Genomic DNA, 23,835 nt, shown 5'->3' with positions numbered 1-23,835 from the left:
CCCCGGCCCACGTCAGCACCTTGCGGAAGTACCGGGGAGAACAGGTCGATCGGAATCAACTCTTGCGATGTTTTAACACTCGAATACAGAGTTTATTATAAACTAACGCATTATTGTCGAGTTATTTACCAGTTTAGTTAATCTTGTGAGGCATCCGGTTCCGATCAGTAGCGCGATAGAAAGAAGGGACAAAATGTCCCTATTTCAGTCAGCTCTCGATTTCCTGGCCGGGCCCGGCGGATCCGGTGCCGCCGCAAGCCGGGACCAGAACGACTTTGTCGGGCAGGTGGTCGAGCTCGGAGAGCTGAAGCTCCGTATCAAACGAGTCATCGCGGAAGGTAAAGATTCAATCAACGTAACTTAGCACCAGGCTAGCCGTGCTAACCTGTGTTTTATTGATGTGTCTTTAATTAAGAAACAGCACGCAGTTGAAGTGTAAAATATCCGCTTTACTTTATTAATCATAGATAATCAGTGACTTTAATGTTTTGTGTGAAACTGTGTTTTGATAACATGTTTGTACATGTTATCAGTGAAAACAGTGAAACAAACGTTAGCTCGCTAAGTTCTTAGCAAGTTCATTGAGTCTGATACACCTGTCTGGACAATCATATTTCAAATCTGTGTTATAAAACATCTGGATGTCTCTCTGTATATCTGACATTGTTAAAATGTGTCATTCAACAGCCCTTTATTTTAAATGTTGAAATATTTCACATGTTTTCATTTGACGTGTTTCTCTATTGTGAAATGTTGTTTGTTTCTGTGGTACAATAAGGGTGGCAATGCCATAAAAAGTCACTTGGTTATAAATACCATGTTACCGAACTTACTTAATGATTACTGTATTCTCGTACCACAGTATTTGCTTGACACATCAAAGAGTGTAATTGTTAATGTTCAAAAGGTATCATACTGTTTGTCAGCAATGAACTCTTCACATATTATTTGAACTATTTTTCTGTTTAATTAGAGTAATGCATCATGTAACCCCAGACAGCCATTAACTCTGCCTTTTGATCATATCTGTGGGCCTGAATGAGAAAGGAATTGCTTTCTGGGTAAACGGGAATGGTTTACATTAGGGGCTTGATGCCTGGGCTGGTTACGAAATGCATGCTTTTTGAAGCCCAGATACACACTCGACTGTCCAACTTTTTCTGTCTGTGACTATGTATTGTTTACATTATCCAGGTTTACATGTGCATTGTATCATGAGTCTGAATTATAAAGACATTTTGTTTGGACTGCAGTGAAGGCTTAGAGTTGCATTTGCTGCAATTAGAAAAGGCTGTCATTTGAAAAGAAGAACTGATATCATAGTGAAATATTATAGTTTGACTTGTGTTTACCAGACCTCTCGTTCTTTCTCTTAGAAACGTTGGATAATGTAAATTTGTGGTGCGTGTGAATGGTGGCACACTGTAATGTGAAACTCTAAAGGTCCTTTTGATTCGTGCCTACTGACTCAGGTCTTGGTTGGTATTCATTTACCCATCGCCATGGTTACAGCCACTTGAGGACTGTTTTTTAAAGTGTCCATAAATACCTGACATTGTCATTTTTGTTCCTCTCATCACAAGCACATTGCACACCTGCATTTTGCACATAACATGCATTTTATATGAGCGTGAATATAGTTTTACCTCAATTTTAACCGCAGGTTTAAACTATAACATGAATTCACTAATAGTCTACTATTTGTTCAGGTTATTTTAATTTGATTTAATCTACTCTGCGTTATGGATGTTAAATGATTAATTGCGATCAATCACATCACACAAAGTTTGTGCTTACATGGTATATTTCTGTGTACTGTGCATATTTATTCTGTATTCATAAACGCATACATCATATATTTAGGAAATATTTCCATGTATATATTTATATGCTTTTTAAATTCTATATAAACATTTATGAATTTATATGTTATATTTTCTTTAATATGTACATGTGTTTTTATAAATAAATAAAAACCTTTTTTTACGAGCCTTTAATCTCTATGCGATAGATCGTTTAACAGCTCTTCACTGTGACCTGAAAAACATCTGTTAAACATTTTTAGTGTGTGAAAAACCGACACAAACAGGGGTTTGCTGACAGAGTGTGAATGAGCCTTCAGAGTTAGAAGTAACAATATGCTTTAGGGCTACAACAAACAATTATTTTGATAATCGATTAATCTAATGATTATTAGACCGATTAATCATCTATTATTTCAGTTACTAATCGGTACGTTTTAATGATTATTCAGCTTTTGCAACTAGTTAAAACATTGAGTTTTACTCTCTGCAAACTTTTAAATACAAATACAAATAAAGATAAATAAATCAGGTACATTACAGACCAATTTTTCTTTTTTTCTAAATGTAAACAAATCTCTCGACAGAAGCATTAAGCAGCATTTCTATGACAACAGTTCAGTTTAACACTTTCCCCGCCAGCCTTTTTTTTTTTTAACTTGACTTTCTACGCCAGCGTTTTTTTACATTTTAACCAAATTTTAATGGCTCACAGTACATTTTATGTAAAGAAGATATGGACTAAAAATATGTCCAATGATAGAACAGAGTCTCTGCTTTTAAACAAAGGAAACCTTATTCTTCAATCTTCATTTGTTCTTTTTTTATCACTCCATAGATGTGGGTTGGTTTCTTCAAAATGCATCACTTTGATTAAACAGCTGAGATAATTGACGTTTTTTGTCAAAGATTCCGCCCAGATTACACTCCAAGCAATCATTTAAAACCGATAAGAAATATACGTTCTAGGTTCTGGGATTCTGTACTTTTCCCCAAAGGTGTGTAACAGCGCCACCTGCTGTACAACAGTTTAAACACTGATCGCCGTCTTTGGCGGGGAACCGTTTTTTTTTAAATGACGAGATAAATCATCAATGTCGGTTAATGAAAAAGAGCAAGTAACAGAAGAAAATATTTAAAAAATAAAGGCCAGATATAAGACTCCTATCAATTAACGTCCCTCTCTTATAATCATTTTCCTCTCATGTAATACCTAATAGTGTTATAATAATCAAAACAGGCTCGATCAAAGCTTTATACTTTGCTAAACAAATAATAACATTACTTTAATTATATGATTATTGTTGTTATTATCATTGTTATTATTATTGCAGTCTCTCATAAAAAGATTTACCGCTAAGTTAGTTAGTAAACGCTCTAGATGGAGAACAGTCACCTCTCTCCTGCTCCAGGATGTTTCCTTTATAAATGCTCCAGCATGTATGTTGTGCTGCCGTGAAAGGCAAGTTCCGCCTTGCATGCATTGCACACAACCGCATTTTTTGTTTTCAACTTGGTAAAGCTTTCCCACACATTACTTGTTCGCATTCGTTTGTACTGCGCCATAATTCTCGCTGTGTGTCCTTGTACTGCAATAGCATTCGGGCAGACTGCATTACACTCTAGCCTCACAGTGCAGTAGCGATCAAATTGTGATATTGAAGGCCCTTAAATTACGACTACTCGACAACAAGAATATTTTTTTATCGTTGACTAATCGTTTCAGCCCTAATATGCTTAGCAATCATTTTTTTCTGGCTCTTGATGATAAAATGATGTGTTAAACTGTTGCTCAGCCCTGTCAGAGTGACAGATCATAACACAATCTGAATCTCACTGAAATCAATGATTCATTAATGCGGTATCACATCGTGGCCGCAGTCTGTTTGTTTAATAATCACTGCTGTCGGCAGCACATTCTTTCTGCGTGTGTGTTACTAATGAAATCTAGAAGCTTGACTCATTCAGACTGTTTATAGAGGTTTGCAAAAAGTGTCAGATAATGACTCCTCGCCCAACAATTGTGTGACGCTCCAAAAGAGGTTTTTGTTTTAATAGACCAGAATATTTGTCCTTAAAAAACTATCTGCCTATGCACCACATCCCATTTGTTTGTCCAGGTCACGTTTTGTTGTATTTTTGCAGTTGATATGTCTTATGCAATGAGCATGTGCTGTGATTGTAAAACAATCTCTTGCTTTCTCCACAGGTGGCTTTGCGTTCGTGTATGAAGCTCAGGATTTGGGCAGCAGTAAGGAATATGCTCTGAAGGTACGATGATAATAGAAATCACATCCGCTGAATGCGGTTATAAATTGTACATAAGTATATGTGCTAAAAAAAATCATTTACTCTGAAATGTCTCATTGACAGCTTATTCATGAATTTTTGTTTTACAGAGACTTCTCTCCCATGAGGAGGAAAAGAGCAAAGCTATCATTCAGGAAGTCTGCTTTATGGTAATAATTTAATTAAAAAAAATCAACGACAGAGGCTGTAAATGCAGTATTGCTTATGATGCTAATGCAAAACTCTTTGTAAGCAAGCGTATCTGTCCGTGTGTGTAGAAAAAGCTTTCTGGGCATCCCAACACTGTGCAGTTTTGTTCTGCTGCGTCTATCAGCAAAGAAGAGTCTGACACGGGACAGGCCGAGTTTCTAATTCTGACTGAACTCTGTAGAGGTAAAAATCACACCAACACACCGTTACAGGGTTAAAGGGTTAGTTCAACCGAAAAGAAAATTCTGTCATCTTTTACTCACCATCGTGTTGTTTCAAATCTGTATACATTTCTTTGTTTCGATGACACAGAGAAAATAATTGGAAGAATACTTGTAACCAAACAGTTCTTGGTCACCCCTGACAACCATAGTAGGAAAAAATGCTTTTTTACTGTCTTTGTTCTGTTAAACACAAAAGAAGATAATTTGAAGAATGTAGGAAAGCGAACCGTTCTGGGGCATTTTTTACTACTATAGTATTTTTCCTACTATGGTTGTCAATGGTGGCCAAGAACTGTTTGATTACAAGCATTCTTCCAAATATCTTTCTCTGTGTTCATTGGAACAAATATATTTTTTGGGTGAACTGTACCTTTAAATAATGGAATACACATTTTTTGGAAAGCGAAAATCAGACTACTTTCTGATTTGCGTTAGCATTTTTTACTGGTTGCTCTCAGATGTGCATCCAAACTCTTAACCTAGGTCAAAGGCAAAGAACGTTAAATGAAACTAAACGGAAACTCATCACTGACAAAACACATTTTGCTCACTTTCTCACACTCTGACATTGTATTCCCTCTGTAACGGTGACCTCCGCCCTCTGTTTCCTGCAGGCCAGCTAGTTGATTTTGTGAAGAGGGTGGAGCAGAAAGGACCCATGTCATGTGACACAGTTTTGAAGGTTTTCTACCAGTCATGTCGTGCTGTGCAGCACATGCACAAACAGTCTCCACCAATCATACACCGTGACTTAAAGGTGAGGCCCCTCCCCTTTTCAGTAACACACAAACATAATTTTATATATTTATACGTACATATTATGTACATATTTAGTACATATTACATATCAATATTTATTCAAGTGCATGCAATGTTCGGAGATGGGTTTTTAACTCATTCGTCGCCAGCCTCTCTAAAAAAAAGTTGCCAGCCTACGCCAGCGTTTTTAACATTTTCACCCAAATTTAATGGCTCACAGTAAATTTTCTGTAAAGAATATATGGACAAACAATATGTCAAAGGAAAGAACAGAGTCTCCGCTTTTAAACAAAAGAAACCATAATCTTCTATCTTCATTTGTTTGTTTTTTATCACTCTGTAGATGTTGGTAGGTTTCTTCAAAAATGCATCACTTTGATTAAACAGCTGAGATAATTAACGTTTTTTTGTCAAAGATTACACTCCGAACAATCATTAAAAACCGCTAAAACATATACGTTCTAGGTTCTGGGATTCTGTACTTTTTCCCAAAGGAGTGTAATAGCGCCACCTGCTGTACAACATTACAAACACTGATCGTAATAACTCGTCAATGGCGGTGAAAGAGTTAATATCTGCAACAAAAATAATCTTCATGACCCTGATTCTTCTACATTATAGATTGAGAATTTGCTGATCAGTCATCAGGGAACCATAAAGTTATGTGACTTCGGTAGCTCAACAACTCTGGCACATTACCCGGACTACAGCTGGTCTGCCCACAAGAGATCTATGGTGGAGGATGAGGTAAGAAACACAAAACTTATCCGCCTTGCCTTCCAATGTAATTATCTGCTTCCTATGAGACATAATAATATGCATCTCAATACCCGGTTTACATTGCTGTGATGTCATTGCCGCATGGTCGTTCATTTTGCCATAATTTTGGATATGATTCATTGATTATGTGGAAATGATCACAGTGTGATACGGCCAGGGATGAATATTTTGCAATGATTGTATTAAGACCTTCATCTGTTTCCCGTAGAAGCATTAACTGACTTAATTTTTCTGCTGATGAAATTATTTTGTTTGGTTTCTGGTCCTCATAAATCAACTGGACTGCAGAATAGTTGGTAGCGGAGGTCGGTGTGCACGGCGTCTAAGTCTGACGTGGATGCCGGCTCTCTTCCCCATTTTCCGGCTGCGCTTTTGTGGTCACGGGTTCCATACAAAGGGCTCTGGGGCCATTTTTGTAAACAAAGTACCGGCGTTTCTGAACTCAAAGTCTGGTTTGCGGTTAGCGACAATTGAGCCAATTTCCAGGAGTGTGCGTCTGTCATATAAAATAAGACTAAGAGCGTCCAGCACTAAAAAACGACGAAAGATTGCAAAGTTTGGTTGGAGCTCGCAACGCCGCTGCCATGCTCGGCGCCATCTTGGATTAAAGGTCATTGGTCAAGGTCAATCGGTCATTGGTAGTAAATTGAAATCCATACAATGTCCAAAACCTCCACTTGTTACTGAATAAACATTTGTTTGTGCTTATTCGTAGGCTGTGTGTCTTTGTAACCAGTTGTTGAAAAAAAGTGTTTTCTGTATTAAAGCTCTTCATCTCATTTAATAGTAAACTTAATATGCTTTTCCTGTATTGATTTGTTTGCAGTACTATTGTTTTATTTAAAATTTGTTGAGGTTTAGTAAACTGTTTTCAAGCAAAACGGCATCTAAGTCTATCATAAGACTATCATAGTTTATTTGTATACCTTTAAATGTACTATGAATAGAAATGTCCAGTTACAAACTTTTTCCAGTCCAGTTTCATCAATGTTCATGTACTGAGAAAAATTGCAAGAGTACCATGTATTCTAAGAATAATAATGTTTTTTTTTCATAAATTTAATATCACAACCACAGTAACTATTGCTGTAACATATGTAAAGCTGCAACAATGCACAATTGTAAAAAGTGCTATCTAAGCGAAATTGAATTGAAAATAATATTCTCTCTCTCACTCTAATAAATAATAATCTTCCTCTCTCTCTCTTTTAGATTACTAGAAACACAACTCCAGCTTATAGGACACCAGAGATGATCGATCTGTATTCCAACTACCCGATAAATGAGAAACAAGACATATGGGTGACTAGTTCATCAGCATTTTGTTAAAACTCATTAAACTTCTGAAGCGTACCATGTGACACTATGCATTGTCTGATACTCTCTCTGTGTTTGTCAGGCTCTGGGCTGTATCCTGTATCTGCTCTGTTTTAAAAAGCATCCGTTTGAAGAAGGAGCCAAGCTCCAGATCGTCAACGGCAAATACAACATTCCTCAAAACGACACCAAGTACACAGTCTTTCACCAACTCGTCCGTAAGCGTCCTCATGAACCTTTACATAATCCCCAAAAGTACTCAGAACTCCTCCTGCTTGGAGCTCTTGTGAAAGCAGTTTTATGATGCCACGTGCGTTTGTTTTCAGGATCAATGTTAAAAATCAACCCGGAGGAGCGGCTGTCGATCAACGAGCTTGTTAACCAACTGCAGGAGATCGCTGCAGCGAGGAACGTCAACCCCAAATCACCCATTACTGAGGTACACCCTGTCTGAATGAAACTCATTCTTTTAATGCTTTCTTTCTTTCTTAAAGCCAAAGACCAAATACCATTTTGAAATCATATTGATCGACCGCTATTATTCTGCTTTAGTACTCCCAAAGTAAAGCTACCATTTGATTGGCGGACCGGTTTTAGTTAAAAGACTCTTCAATGAAACAAACCCCTCATTCACACACACACTCCCACGGAGACAAGCAGAGTCTCACATACTGATCCCAACTCTCTGAAGGGCCATTTAGAGACACGCCGCACTCTTCCTTCATGTTCTTTCCTTCATTTTCCTCCTCCCTCCCATCACAACCTCCCACAGACAAAGCAACGTCTCATCTCTCCCTCTTTCTCTCTCTCTCTCTCTCTGACCTAATGATCTCACTACATGAGGACAGAAATTACTGATAAACAAGCAAGACTAGTCTCTCTAAAGAGAGAGACTTTCCAACTTTGATTTGGATGATCATCTTAAGACGGTCTAAACAGAATGGTTAGCGGTTTGTTGAAGCTTTTGTGCGTGGCTGTAGTTGTTATTGTTCCGTGTCTGCCAGGCGTCTGTGTGCACACATGCTGGAGAGGATAACTCACTGCCTTCATGTGATCCGGTTTAAGACGGCGTTTCTCTCTGGATTAAAGCGATTACCCAGCAGCCTTGATGTTTCTCTATCATTGACTGTAGTGGATACACACACGGCGCTCACATCCGTGTGTAGACAGCGCTCTTCTGCTTTGGTCTTGCTTCTAATGTTGTTTTGGGAAGGACGGTGGTCCCCATGAGTCTGTTAAGTCCATACTACTGTCTGAGGTCTGTGTATGATGGATATGAATCCTTACAGCTCCTGGAGCAGAACGGAGGATTCGGGAACAACAGCGCACAGATTCCTTCGCAGATCAACATCATACAAAATGCTGGTGAGTACAGCTCTTCGTTAAACCACATTTTACTGAGCTTTGTTTGCCAGATAAAATTAAGCTTAAATGTTTATAGTTGAATTTAAAAATGCTTTAAGCTAGTGTGGTGTAAATGGAGATTCGTACTCTAGAGGCGATTTATTTCTTTATTAAAGGAAAAGTTCACCCCAAAATTGAGATTCTCTTATTTCTTCACTCCAAGCCATCCTAGATGTACAGTATGTGATTTTCTTGTTTTGAACACGATACGATTACATCATGTTAGAGACAGCATCAACTCGAACTAGATTTATGAATGCACCCTCTCTTTCATATTCCAAATCCAATGTTTATATTTTAAAACGTTTGATATATGGATATTCTTAAACAAACCCATCGTTTTGCTTTAGAAGACATTGGTTTACATTTAGGTTCGATATGAGCCGTGGAAAAAATTAAGAGATCACACCAGTTTTCCTGTGGTCATTCCGGTCCAGAGTCTGTTGAATTTCCATAAAAGCAAACTCCAGGAATGACAGCAATATTTTTATCCATCTTAAAATACATGTAAAAACATTAGCATTGTATTGTTTAGACATGCACATGACTTTGTTTTCTCTGCAGTGTTCAAGATCTGCAAACATTGCATCTATAGTGTTATTTTGACCAGTTTGTGCTAATAAAAAAACAATATTCCCTTTTGGAATTTGGGAGAAATGCTTTACTGAAAGGGATAGTTCACCCAAAAATGAGAATTCTTTCATCATTTACTCTCCTTCGAGTTGTTTCTAATCTGAATCAATTTCTTTGTTCTGATGAACACAGAGAAAGATATTTGGAAGAATGCTTATAACCAAACAGATCTTGCCCCCCATTCACTCCAGTAGTTGGAAAAAATACAATGTTAATCAAAAGTGCCCCAGAACTGTTTGTTCTGTTGAACACAAAGGAAGAGATCTTGACAAATGTAGGACAGCAAACAGTTCTGGGGCACTTTTGTCTAACATTTTTTTTCCTTCTATGGTAGTCAATGGTTGCCAAGAACCGTTTGCTTATAGGCATTCTTACAAATATCTTTCACTGTGTTCATCAGAACAAAGAAGTTTATACAGATTTGGAACAATTTAAGAATGAGTAAATAATGACAGAATATTACTTTTTCGGTGAGTGAGTGGTCTCTTCATTTTTACTGTGGCTGTTTGTGTTTGTTGGCGCTTCAAAATGAATATTTGTGGGGTTATGGAAATGTTATCAGTATATTGCTCGACAGCATGTGGACAGTATAAATCAAGTGTGTAATGAAAATGTTACTAGAAAACCAAATGAATACACATACAGGCAGTGTGATTTTTTTTTTTTTTTAGAAATGTAACCATCATCCTGGTGTCATGATACTATAAAACCATACACAAATAAACACACCCCACCCCCATATTTACACCAGGGCGAGGGCTTTTTCTCTCTGTGTGGTAAGAGGATTGTTCCCCTGTCCACCATCTGCTGACTTTGCTCTGTTTTACTAACTGAAAATACCTCAAGCCTGCTACCGTTCAGTTTTATTTGTCTGAATTACAATCTCAATTGGAGTCTTTGACAAACAAGTCTCATGTAAATATAATGTATGCATCAAAAGTATTGTTTTGTTTAAGCACTTATAATGACATTGTCTTGTGTGTGTTTAGGTGTGTATGATGTAGATCAAGGAATGGGCGGAGGATTTCTGGATATTCTGAAAGGAGGGACAGAAAGATTCCTCACCAACATCAAAGACACGTCATCTAAAGTAATCCAGTCTGTGGCCAGGTGAGAGAAACACAGAAGAATGTCGATTCAAAGTTTTCCATTTTATTAGAGCAGCCGCTCGCTGAAATGCGTTCTTGCTTGTCTTGGTTTCGTTATCTCATGTTTTGTTCACTGACAGATTGTTTGAGGGATTACAGTGGTATAAGGTTAATATACTGCTGGTGTATCAGATGTCACTTTATCCAGCTGACAAAACAAAAATGTGATAGCTGTCACCCACCTCTGCGTGTGAAATCAAAGCATGTGATTTATATATGTTTGAAATCATAAAACTGGGCACTTATGTCGTAACCAGTGGCAAAAAAACTGTTGTGGGTCATCATGTTAAATTCACAATTCCAAAATCGCAATAAATAGCTAAATGTGTCATACTGTCTGTTATACAGTAATACTCTATTTATTTTATTCTACTCTATTAAAATATATTTACAAACTGAAAATTAAGAGACTACTCCAAACATTTGGCAGCAGTATAACCGGAATACATGTTTTACGTTCTTTCTGATTGTTGATCATCTTCCACACTGAAAAAAACATCTAGCAGGATTTTTTGTATGAGCATTTTATTACTTTTTGAAGTAAAATTTAACTAAAAAAACTATGCAAATTAAGTTAGTCTTACTAGTTGTTGCACCCACATGCACTTGTGTTTCAGTCTCTCTGCTAACTGATGACCTTAAACTTATTTTAAAGGGATACTTTACCCAAAAATGAAGATTCTGTCATCATTTCTCACCTTGAAGTTGTTTCAAATGTGCATAAATGTATTTGGATATTTGGAAGAATGCATGTAACCAAACAGATCTTGCCCCCCATAGACTCCCATAGTAGGAAGAATTACTTGATCATCATTTGTTCTGTTGAACACAAAAGAAGACATCTTGAAGAATGTAGGACAGCAAACAGTTCTGGGGCACTTTTGACTAACATTATTTTTTCCTACTATTGGAGTGAACGGGGGCAAAATCTGTCTGGTTATAAGCATTCTTCCAAATATCTTTCTTTGTGTTTTCATCAGAACAAAGACATTTGTACAGATTTGGAACAACTTGAAGGTGAGTAAATGATGAAAGAAGTTTCATTTCTATCCAAAAATGATGATCATTCAGGTATTGCAAAGTATTTCGATATGCAAATTTGCAATATTTGGATATATTTTGCAGCCATATCTGGCAACCCATCATACTTATGGAGTGTGACATATTTGCAGGTTCAACAAAACATGTTGATGAAAAATTAAACTTAAAAGCATATGTGCTTACTTTAGGATAATGTTGACTCATGCATCAAGCACTATATGATCATTGACGTTTGCTATCGAAGTAAATATATCTGTTTTGATTTACTGTTGACTGTACTAGCTCATGAGAAGATGAATAATGGTAGTGACTGGACTGGTAATGTTATTGTAAACTCATTTAGGGTTCTGTTTGTGACACGCTGCTGTACAAGATCTGATCCCTCCACATGCCCTGCCATAATCTGTTTGCATTTTATAATCTTGTTTGATAATTATTCCCCTCACATCCCCACATATCTGTCCAGTTTATTCAGTTGGCCCATTTTCTGTTTTTGTTCATTGTGTTATTTGTTCATTCTCTTCCCGAATCACATCTTTTGGTCCCAAATCACCAACCCCATCCAGCCCCAGGTAACTACAGGACAGAACCGTATGTGTCTGTTTGTGTTTGCATTACACACACGTGTGTGCGCGTGCGTGCTTTCAGAGAGGTTGTGTGAGCTTCCACCCCATTGCTTCTTCATGCTGTGTGTCCAAAGCCAAAAATTCACCCTCATAGAGTAAAATTTGATTTAGATGTTATAGCTAAATAGTTTACCTACTAAATCCATCTGTGTGATTGGTGTGTGTGAATCGAAATGTCTTTAAATGGTTAATTATTTCAATAATAATCCTCATCCTGTTTCAGTTATGCTAAAGGAGATCTCGACCTGTCCTACATCACCTCCAGAGTAGCAGGTACGAGTCCTTAACATGCATGTGGGACACAGATTTCAAATACATTCAGAGTTTTGTCATTTAACCTGATTGTGTTTTCTTGGTTGTGTTGGCAGTCATGTCTTTCCCAGCCGAAGGTGTGGAATCTGCCATCAAGAATAACATTGAGGACGTGCGTTTGTTCCTGGACTCTCGTCACGCGGGTCATTACGCCGTTTATAACCTATCCAAACGCTCCTATAGACCCGCTCGCTTTCACAACAGGGTAAGAGAGGATGTTTTGTGCTTCATCGCATCCAGATAAATGCCAAATTCATAAATGTAAACGGAGATGTATTGACATCAGTATGACACGTTTCATTGGAAACATATGGAAAGGAAGCTGTTAGTGAGAGATGTGCATTCTGTTCAAAATGTCAAAGCGTTGGTTTGTAATGACTGTTTATAGAGATTACGACTAAAAGGCCCGGACACATCCATAATAACCAGGAAGTTTAAGTTGTATCAAGCATTTTAAATTGAAAGGTCCAATGTCTCATTATTTGGAAGATTTTGACAGAATTGTAATATTATACCTATATGTCTTCAGAGGTGTATAAAGACCTTACATAATGAAGCGTTATGTTTTTATAACCTTGGAATGAGCTATTTCTATCTTCATACACCTTTGGTCCCCTTGCATGGAATTCGCCATTTTGTTTCTACAGAAGCCCTGAACGGACAAACTGCTCTAGAGAGCTCCTTCAGCAAAAGAGCAAAATGTCTTAGTCCTGTGTCAGCCACCAGGGTGCTTCTAATGGGAGAGGGAGGGCTGGTGTGAGCTTTTTGTAGCAATTCGCACCCTCACCACTAGATGGCGCAGAATTTCATACACTGGACCTTTAATAGTTTGCTTTAAGAGCACTAATGGTTACAGCTGTCTCTTTGCTTCCCTTCACTCAATTTGACCAAAACTAGACGCTAAATAAACAAAATTAAAGATGAATTTGACCAATAGACTCATTTATTTATTTCATTTCAAATGATATCGCAATATTGAGATTGTTTCAAAGAAATTCGTTCTACTCAATTTAAGCTCATCATGAGGCCAGCATGTGATATTTTTGAATGATTTTATATTTTTATGTTTAGGTGTCTGAGTGTGGTTGGCAGCCCAGACGCGGTCCTACTCTGAAGAACTTGTACAGTATATGTAAGAACATGCACCAGTGGCTCAAACAGGACCAGAGGAACATCTGCATCGTGCATTGCTTGGTAAGCACTTAAACAGAGGGTTAGTAAAATAAAAAAACATTTTTAGTTGAAAGTTCATACATACCGACTCAAAATAAGAGAATTAATCTTTTTATGTCAACGTTTACATTGCCAATCATCTTCATAACTTTCCTGTATGTGTTTTGGACGTAGGATGGGCGGGCCGCCTCGGCTGTCGTGGTTTGTTCGTTCCTTTGCTTCTGCCGCTTGTTCTCCACGCCCGAAGCTGCAGTTTACATGTTCAGCATGAAGCGATGCCCACCGGGTATCTCTCCTTCACACAAACGGTAACAACTTTCTGTCAGTGTTCCTCATTCACTTTCAATTTTAAAAAAAGAAGCATCAGCTCCTTGATATTTACATGCACATGAACCAACTAGAGCAAAAATAGACACGCAGTGAATCAAAAACAGCAGGCCAGCTGCCTTCACACAAATCCAAGGTATTGTGGAGGAAGCTGCAAATGTGCCGATGTCACTTCCTACCACAGCTGTAACCTCACCTGTTGTTCGGCTCACCGTGAGCTTCTGGCGAACTCGACTGGTACCTGTGAATCTTCTGATTCTAACCAAGTGTGAACTTGAGTGGTTTCTGGAGCTGATAATACGACTCTGAAAGTCAGCGGAAGAGGAAGTGAACCGTCTGAAAGAGAACATTCAGCAGAAGTGAAGATCTGTAGATTTGGGTTGTTAATAAGAAGTACAGAGAAGAAAATAGATTTTTACATGTGAAGGAAAACATAATGTTCAGGGTGGTTTCCAGGGCATTGCTAAAGCCGTCTGGTTGCTAGGTTATAGGACTCATTACAGAAATAAGTCTGCTTCAAGTTCAGTTTATTAAGTGTATTTTAAAAAAAGTTCAAGTATATTTTAGTGATTATCTATTTCCAATACTATACAATATATTTTTGCATACTAATAGCAGTATACTAGTAATATAATTGCAAGTGTTCTATTTAAGTACTACTTGTGACTAAATTGCCCTACTTTCTAGTTTATAAAAGTATACTTTTAAAAGTGTGACGGTAGTAAACTTTAAGTACACAACTAGTTTACAACTGCTTTTTTATACTGCAACTACACTTCAAGCGAACTAATATGGTGAAACTAGGTAATCCAACATGTTCTGCAGCACATTTTTTTGTTTATAAAAGTATACTTTCAGTAAATCACTAGTGTAGTAGTTTTTATTTAGTAAGTTTTCTTTAAGTAAACGTTACATAATACTTACAGTTTACTCTGCGTGTATTATGTTTGCACTTTAAGTTTACAGTTGTGCTCAAAAGTTTACATACCGCTTGCAGAATCTGGAAAAAGTAGAAACTTTTGGAAAATAAGAGGATTTTTTTTATTAAGGTTTATTTTGTATTTAGTCCTGCCCTGAGCAAGTTATTTCACTAATGGTTTTGATGTAAAAAATACATATTTAATTTCCTGAAAAACATTTATGTATTTTTAAATCTTCTGATGGCCATTAGTAAATGAAAAATAAGATGTATAAATGAAACAATAACAATTTACACCAAAACCATTTTCAGATGTTTTACACCCACCGACTTTAAATGAATCATGTTGACTTTGTGTGCAGCACTGAATGTTTCTATCTATTGTAATAGTTGTGTATGAGTCTCTTGATTGTCCTCAATGTAAAAAGATGAATCTCAACATCATACAGTTACTGTTGGACATCAGTCAAATCTACAGAAATGCTGAAAAAGCAAAGATTGTGGAGGACCTTGGTGATTGTTTTGAAGATCATTGGACAGTCGTATGACTCATGACATACAAGAAACCCTTAAACAACTATGACCAGCAGAAAAACTGTCATTGATTGTTTAGGTAACATCATACAGTATTAAGAATAAGGGTTATGTAAACTTTTTCCCTGGGCTATTTTTAGTTAATCTGTTATTATTCTTTAGTGTGAACCTTATTTTAACATATCTCTTAGTGAAATAACTTGCTCAGGGCAGGACTATATTAAAAATAAACCTTAATTTAAAAAATCCTCTTATTTTTCCAAAAGTTTCACCTTTTTCCAGATCCTGCAAGGGGTGTGTAAACTTTTGAGCACAACTGTATGTTCCTATTCAGGTATTATTTGTTTGTGTTTGACGTATACTTAAATATACTTCAAGTAGATTTGAAGTGAATTGCTATAATCACTGCGTACAAATAGATCAAGTTCAGTTACTATATAAAGCTGAACATATATGTTTGTATATAAGGTAGTATGTAAGACTATGTGAATAAGAAAGTAATGATAGGCTCATTTATTAAAAGGGTAAGCACAACTATGTCAAGCAAACTTAGTTCATAGGATTAAATGTCTGTTTGAACCTCAAATATTTAACCGTTAATTGCAGAACAGAAATACGTCTCGAATCATTGAGCTTTTACTTTACTTTAAAACATCTGTTTGATGGACAGCTTAGTAAAGTTCAAACTACAATACATATAATTATTGTTTGATTACTCAGTAATTCGATTTTTTTTCTCTGGGCTCGCAGGTATATTGAATACATGTGTGATATGATGGCAGAAGAGCCCATAATCCCCCACACCAAGCCAATCACCATCCGCTCTGTCACAATGACGCCCGTACCGCTCTTTAATAAACAGCGCAACGGATGCCGGCCGTTCTGCGAAGTCTACGTTGGCGATGAGCGCGTCACGACCACATCGCAAGAGTATGACCGAATGAGGTAAGTTTTTTTTCCACCCTGTGATGAAGCTGTTACATGTATCAATGTAATTTATGCTGATTTACTGCATTTTCACAGTGATTTTAGGATGGAAGACGGCCGGGCGGAGATTCCTCTAAATGTAACCGTGCAGGGAGATGTTCTTATAGTCATTTATCACGCCCGCGCTACGCTAGGTGGACGCTTGCAGGCCAAAGTATGAGAAAACGTTCTAAATCTTGATTGTAAACTTATGTTTTATTGTAATTTGCGGTTGCAGGTTTTGTTAAATCACTCTAGTTATAGAGAATCATGTTGTGTTTTTGCAGATGGCCTCTATGAAGATGTTTCAGATTCAGTTTCATTCGGGGTTTGTGCCCAGAAACGCCTCCACCGTCAAATTTGCAAAGTTAGTATCACAGGCTCGCAGAATAATATAATTATTAGTCATATAATGGTCTTTATTCAAACTGTTTATGTTTAATATTGTGTGTGCAGGTACGATCTTGACGCGTGTGACATCCAAGAGAAATATCCGGACCTCTTCCAGGTACATGTAAATGTAGAAGTGGAGCCTCAGGATCGCCCTTGCAACAAGACTCCGCCCTGGGAGAACTTTGCCACGAAAGGCCTCAATCCAAAAATCCTTTTCTCCAGCCGAGATGAACAGCAGCAGATCCTGACAAAGTTTGGTGAGTTCTTGGTTTACATGGAACATATATTTTATCAATGTTTTTGTTTTCGTTACTTGTTTTTATGACTTTCAACATTGAGTATAAGATAAAGTAAGATATAAAATACAATAAAATAAATGATGAATTACAAAATAAATACAAAAATCTAAAAGATAAAATATAAGATAAAAATCTGTTAAAATAAGATAAAAAGAGATAAAAAATCAGTTAAAATATGTTAAAATATTAAATAAAGTTAAATAAAATAAAAAAGATAAAAGATACAAATATAAGACAAAGATAAGAATTATAAAAATGAAAAATTATACATATCTAAAATACAAATGTTAAACCAAATATATAAGATAAAAATACAATAGATTAAAATAAAAAATCTTAAAGATAAAATATAAGGTAATGTAAGACTTAAAAATATGATAAAACACAATGAAAAATATGGTCAAATAAAAGGTTGAATATAAAATCAAACATATGACATAAAATAAATACAAATTTAAGTGTAATATTTTTCTGTCTGTTCAGGTAAACCAGAGCTTCCCCGGCAGCCCGGTTCTACAGCCTGTTACGCCTCTGAACCCTCAATACCAGAGTCCTCACCTGAGGAACCACAAACAGAACCAGACTCACCGTCCCCTCAAAGCATCGACGCCAACGCCAACAACTTCTTCGAAACACTGGACTGGGAAGGTAAACAAAACTTTGTAGCTAAATATATTTTTAGGTGGCTCGTTTTCTTAAACACCCCAAATATAACTGATGGGATTAGTGTGCACTGGTCAATTCAACACAACTTTCTTTTGATGTGCCTTTTCAGATGGCGGTAGGCAGTATGGCTGCTCTGACAGCCAATTGGATGACCTGGATGATTTGAGCGGCGCAGACTCAGAGGAGGAGTCAGTGTCTTACTCCGCCCCTCCTGATGGGACTCTATCACGTGACACCAGCGAACCGCTTTTTGAGGTGGACTTCAGCATCACACCACCTGACCCTCAGCCTGACACAGAGGATCTGCTCGGCCTGAACTCTGACCCCTGCCCTCAGGCCAGTACAGCTCACCCTGCTGAGATGAAAATGAAAAGTTCAGCCAGTAACAGTAATCTCCTGAACGATCTGTTCGCCCCACAACCCGACAATACACCTTCTTCAGATACAGAAGATCTCATAGGCCAAAGTTCAGCAGAGGATTTGTTCTTCAGTAACACACAAAGTCAACCAGCACCGGCAACAACAAATGGTAAGAGCGATTTCAACCCCAGATCTCCATTGTGCCGTTGAGCAAAACATGTCTGAGCAACTCCAAGTTACATCTGCGGGACTTTTGCTTTTGTTTAAAACTGTATTGGTCAAATGAATTGAAGAAAAATTAAACCTGAATATTGAAAATTATATCATAAACCTATGCACAAGTAATTCTTTTGAAAGCAACACAATGTATATTGAATAAAAATTATTTAATGCAAAAAACGAGTGGTCTTAAAATAGGATTTATTGAAAGAAGTATGTATTTTTATGTTTTGTCTTACAATCATCTTGTTTTTTTCTCAGACTTTTTTGACCCATTTGGTGTGGGATCAGGATCTTCAGGATCTGATCTGTTTGGTGATCTCCTGGCGTCAGAGAGTTTCACAGCTCCGCCCCCTGGATCCAACTCCAGCCTCTTTAACCTTAGTGAGTTCTGCTATTGTGTCTGATCAGAATAAAACAGTATTTATTTTACCTTGTTCATTGATGAAATAGTCTGAAATAATATCGTTAACAATATGCATAAAACGTCCGTGTCATTCATTGCATCCAATGTTTCCAACTAAATGTTTGAAATGACAGATGAGTTGGCGGGTGAGACACCCAAGATGACGTCATCAGCGAGTCAGCCAGATCTGTTGGGTGGCTGGGACAACTGGGCACCAGGAGGAACCACTACCACCAGTAACATGACCACTGACAGCAAGCCTACTACCAGTGGTAATTTACTAACCAATCAAAGATCTTTAATTTGTTACATCACTTTGAAAATCAATCAATAAAGTCTTTCTTTCTAACTTCATCATTCAAGTCCAACAGTTCATTTACTCATCAGACCCCTGATCACCATCTAATCTCGACAAATGATCAAGTGCCGTCTTTAAATGAATGCTGCTGGACGTGTTCTCAAAACAAAATTTCAAATGTATGTGTCTACACTTTTTCAATCCCCTAATTGTTTGCTTTTTTTGCTTAGCCTCCGGAGTGTCATCTTTCTCCAAGGCCAAATCTCAAAGCTTTGACCCTTTCGCTGACCTCGCCAGCCTGGGCTCAACACTGCCCGGTGAGTTTTTTTGAGTCCGTTGACCCCTTACCCAGCATTCCGTCATGTCAGTCATGTAAAATATATCCACTTGACTTTTTCCCTGTCAGTCAACAAGATGGGTTTGTGTTTAGGCTCATCCAGTGCAGGAGTATCTGGCTCGGGATTTAAAACAGCGACCACTGCTGGTGGCTCTAAGAACACGAGTCAACAGTGGCAACAGAACCCTCGGCCCTCCTCCGGCCCCAGCAAACCATGGATTCCTCCGAACCCGGCTTCCAAACCACAAGCCCCACCCACCAGACCTGCCAGCCAACCAGCCAAACCAAACTACAACCCCAGTTTCAGTGTGATTGGTGGACGAGAAGACAGGGGAATCAGAGGGCTGGGATTTGGTAAGATTCTAGTGTGAATCTCTAGTGTGTACAGTGTTTTGTTCTATAGAGGGTATGCATTGACGTCACTTTCCCACGTGAACCCGCCTGGACACGCCCCCTTGAGTGGCACACTCAAAACACGCAATTATTTGCTGAAATTACAAGCAGTTAGATTCAACTGTATCATTACGACTTGCAAAGGATATGTTCGGATATGTTGCGTGGAATTGCGGTTCCTGATATTGCAAGCAGCAATTTTGCTGAGTGTTTTGCCACTCAAGGGAGTGTGTTTTGGCGTGTTTCACGTGGTAAAGTGACATCACGTGCATACCCTCTATTTCGTGTTTTTACTTATTTGCAAAGGCTACATGAATATTACTGTTGTTTATTATTATGAGAGAAGTATTTCGTTTTAAATCCCAGAATCTCAAATATTTATGCTACGGACATGAATGACAGGCGTGCGCAAATCTAAATGTTCCTCGTCTCATTTAGGTCCAAAGCCCAAGGTGAAAGAGGATGACTTTGAGGATCTTCTGTCCACACAAGGTTTCGCTTCTAAACCTGATAGGAGGGGACCCAGGACCATCGCCGAGATGAGAAAACAGGAGATGTCTAGAGACATGGACCCTCTCAAACTTCAGGTACAACAGCACCCTAGTCTCAAAGCTTTTGTCAGGGCTCTCACTTGATTTTTAGATTGTGTTGAATTTCTCAAGAAGCACTGGAGAATGTCCTGTGACCCTGATGATGAGGGATTTTTTGGTATATTAGATCTTCGATTGGATTGAAGGAAAGGAGCGGAACATAAGAGCGTTGCTCTCCACACTGCACACGGTTTTGTGGGAGGGAGAGACGCGCTGGAAACCAGTCAACATGGCTGATCTGGTCACACCTGACCAGGTGAAGAGAGTCTACAGGAAAGCTGTGCTAATTGTTCACCCAGACAAGGTTCGTGATAAAAAAACGATGCTTTACACAAGTATAATTTTTTATTTTATATATTGTATTCGGCGTTTTTGATAACAAACCGCTACTTTTCTCACTTTTTCTAGGCTACAGGTAAGCCGTACGAGCAGTACGCTAAAATGATTTTTATGGAGCTCAACGATGCCTGGTCAGAGTTTGAGAACCAAGGATCCAAAGCGCTTTTCTGAGCATGCTAAGTGAGGGTCTGTCAGATGCTGTGCGCCCCCTATAGGCAGGCTGAGGCACAGCACTCACACTCTCTCTCTACATAAACAGACACACTGCCACCGACCGCAGACACGTGAGAGAGAAAATTAAACTAACCAAGGGACGAAATGAGACATCGGTTTGTGAAATGGACGAATATCTTGACAAACTGTTACACAATGACGTGCTTTACCGGAGGACTGAAACCTGTAGCGTTGGACTTCTCTTCCTTTTTAAAGGAGCACCGTGCTATCACCTGTGGCATGAAAACACAAACACACACACATTCGAGACTACAGTGCACTTCAGAAGTTCGGAAGCCGAAAACAAGAAATAAATTGTTGTTGCCGGTGGGTTTTACGTCATGCTATGCATCACTTTTCTTTCACATATTTTTGAATCTGTGTGGTTTGTCAATTTTGATGTAAATATTCAATTAGCTCTGTGTGTGAGCTTGTGTGCGTGTTTGAGGGTGGACACAGTGTTCTATGAAGTCAGACGTTTGGACTTATGCACTCCAGGATATGAAGTTTCTGTTTTTCATCACTTTCTCTGTCTTATCATGTTTCTCATAAGTGTTAATTCTCCTCGCCGTGAGGTGTGTTTGTGTATTTGTGGCTCGAGGGCTCATTTTCTACAGTCCAAAGATGATTTCCAGCGGACGGAAAACTTAACGCCTCATTTGAAGTAACGCTCAACGTATCAAGTGACATTACACAATTCGCGAATTCATAATGTGTCTGTGAGCTTTGCGTATTTTATTTTTATCTCAAGGACCAATCAGAAATATCTTTATTTATTGTTTTGACGGATATAGAAGTACATGGTGACTAATTCAAAGGACTGAGATGGCAAATGTAATGTATACAACGGAACAAACGTTTGCGTTAAAAACTAAAATCATTCCAAAGCATCCACTAACATGAATGTGCTTTTAAAGATTATTGCTGGCAGAATGGAATGTATACAATTTTTTTCTGTTTATTTTCATACAACTGCTATCCGGTTGCTGGTTGTTAACAAGCAAACACAATTTTTTACTTCATGTTTCTGTATAGCCGCAACTTTGCATCATTCCCTCAGGACATCAGACCAATTCCAGATTCATTCAAATACACTTAAAGATCAGATACGTGTTAGGGAAAGGGAGGGTTTGGTGTTATTTTTAGCGGCCTATAGCAATATTTTTTTGTTATGAAAAATCAAAGACTTGAGAAGAAATGCTGATTTGGGGTTCTCTAACAGGCCAGGTGTGTCTGGATCCTGCTGTATATCTGTGATCATTGTATATATGTTGTACCGGATGTGTACAGTAAAGGAGATTATACAGTTTGGCTTGAAGTCTGCTGGATAAAATCTTCACCTTTATTGCTGGTTTCTGAGTCATCCGTCATGGAGTGCAAAGCAGAATGTTTGCAAGGTTTATTTACATCCTACACAATGATCCTACTTGTCAATAGGCAAGTTCTCAAAGTGGGGTTCGGGGATCCCGCTGGGCTGTGAAATTATTTGCTAGAAATGATTCACCTGTGCTGCAAAAATTAAACGGAGAGATTTACTACATTCTGTCATGAACTACAACAGGGCTGAACAAATCATTTCTGCTGCTATCTGGTAGGATGGAGAAATATTTCAAATCCGCAAGTAATGCTAAGACCCAACTATCTAAATAATAAAAAATAAAGTGAAAAATTGTTTGATTTTGGTTTTATTGAGAATAGTGTTTGGAGTTGAAACACTTCAAGGAACGTTTCAACCAAAAATGAAAATTCCTTCCGTCTTCATTTACTCTCAAGTTGTTTCTTGTCTGTATAAGGGTCAATGACAAATAAGAAAATGTCAGGTGGTGCGACCATATATTAATTTAAAATAATATACATATAATGTATTTAGCACTGAGTATTTTTCCCCTCATATATAAGAAATTTAACATAAAATCATGCCAAAATATTTTATTAAGAAAATTAACATTTATTTCTCAGTTTTGTTCTCTGTTTGTATGTTCGGACGGTCGCACCACCTGACATTTTTGGTCTTTCAAACACCAAAACTCAAAAAATCTATTGAATTTCAATAAAATGAAAAGGGTTTCTTATAAAGGACATATTGTAGATCCATTTGATATATGACATGTATTTATTCAAATTCTTTTTAGGAAAATAATGAATTTGGACACAAAAAATACATGTCACGTCATTGACCCCTAAATGTCTTTGTTCTGATGAACGTAGAGAAAGATTGAAAAATTGCTTTATACATTAATTTTTCCTACATGTTTGTCCAATGGTGGCAAAAGAGAACAAGCATTCTTTAACATATCTCTGTGTTCATCAGAACAAAGAAATCTATACAGATTTGGAACAGTTTGAGTAAAAGAAGAAAAAATATTTGACTTTCGGGTGAACTGTTATTTAAAGCAAACTTAAACTGGACACCTAAATATATGGGTTTTATTGGAACTTTATTGGATTTTATTTATGTTGAGTCCAAATGCAGTATCATCAAATTCCACAAAAGGGGTATTACCATGATTCATGTTGAAATGTGTTTTGTATCACTCCACAATCACGCTCAAATCAGTCAAAATATGGTTTTCATTTAATATTCAATAAATGAATTAAGAAGCCACAAAGTACAGTAAATACAACATCAATTATGTAATGAGTTCTTAATATTCCACTAGTCCACCATTGTTCGTGATGATCATCTCCTGCACACTTACTGCTTTTTTACCTCTATTTCTCCTCAAAGCACTCCAACTACACAACATCTATACAAAATCATCATTAAAGCTTCTATACATGTTTGAAGGATGAAAACATTATTCTTAGCTCACATCACTTTTAGCCACAACTGTATATAACTTTTTCCTTTTCTTACT

General features: G+C 37.6%; 1 protein-coding gene across 2 annotated transcripts; it reads left to right on the top strand.

The window, feature by feature from the left end:
• On the top strand, window positions 1-22,515 carry gak (cyclin G associated kinase). Of its 2 annotated transcripts, none has more exons than XM_056745696.1 (28): window positions 1-338; window positions 4,012-4,073; window positions 4,202-4,261; window positions 4,370-4,484; window positions 5,140-5,282; window positions 5,906-6,031; window positions 7,277-7,366; window positions 7,464-7,599; window positions 7,708-7,820; window positions 8,671-8,746; window positions 10,408-10,528; window positions 12,457-12,506; window positions 12,602-12,750; window positions 13,617-13,739; window positions 13,893-14,026; window positions 16,249-16,443; window positions 16,522-16,639; window positions 16,752-16,831; window positions 16,921-17,114; window positions 17,640-17,804; window positions 17,932-18,351; window positions 18,663-18,785; window positions 18,942-19,079; window positions 19,336-19,422; window positions 19,536-19,796; window positions 20,274-20,422; window positions 20,553-20,729; window positions 20,834-22,515. In XM_056745696.1, the coding sequence occupies exons 1-28, from the start codon at window positions 194-196 to the stop codon at window positions 20,933-20,935; spliced, it is 3,852 nt and encodes a 1,283-aa protein (XP_056601674.1). In that variant the 5' UTR covers window positions 1-193; the 3' UTR covers window positions 20,936-22,515. The 2 variants fall into 2 exon arrangements, with proteins under 2 accessions (XP_056601674.1, XP_056601673.1); XM_056745695.1 differs by having other exon boundaries at window positions 19,512-19,796.
• The last annotated feature ends 1,320 nt before the right edge of the window (window positions 22,516-23,835 follow it).

This window comes from Triplophysa dalaica, chromosome 4 (genome assembly GCF_015846415.1).
Source record: "Triplophysa dalaica isolate WHDGS20190420 chromosome 4, ASM1584641v1, whole genome shotgun sequence".
Taxonomy (NCBI): Eukaryota; Metazoa; Chordata; class Actinopteri; order Cypriniformes; family Nemacheilidae; genus Triplophysa; species Triplophysa dalaica.
Note: the sequence above shows the minus strand (reverse complement) of the source record. Positions and strands in the feature narration are given on the sequence as shown.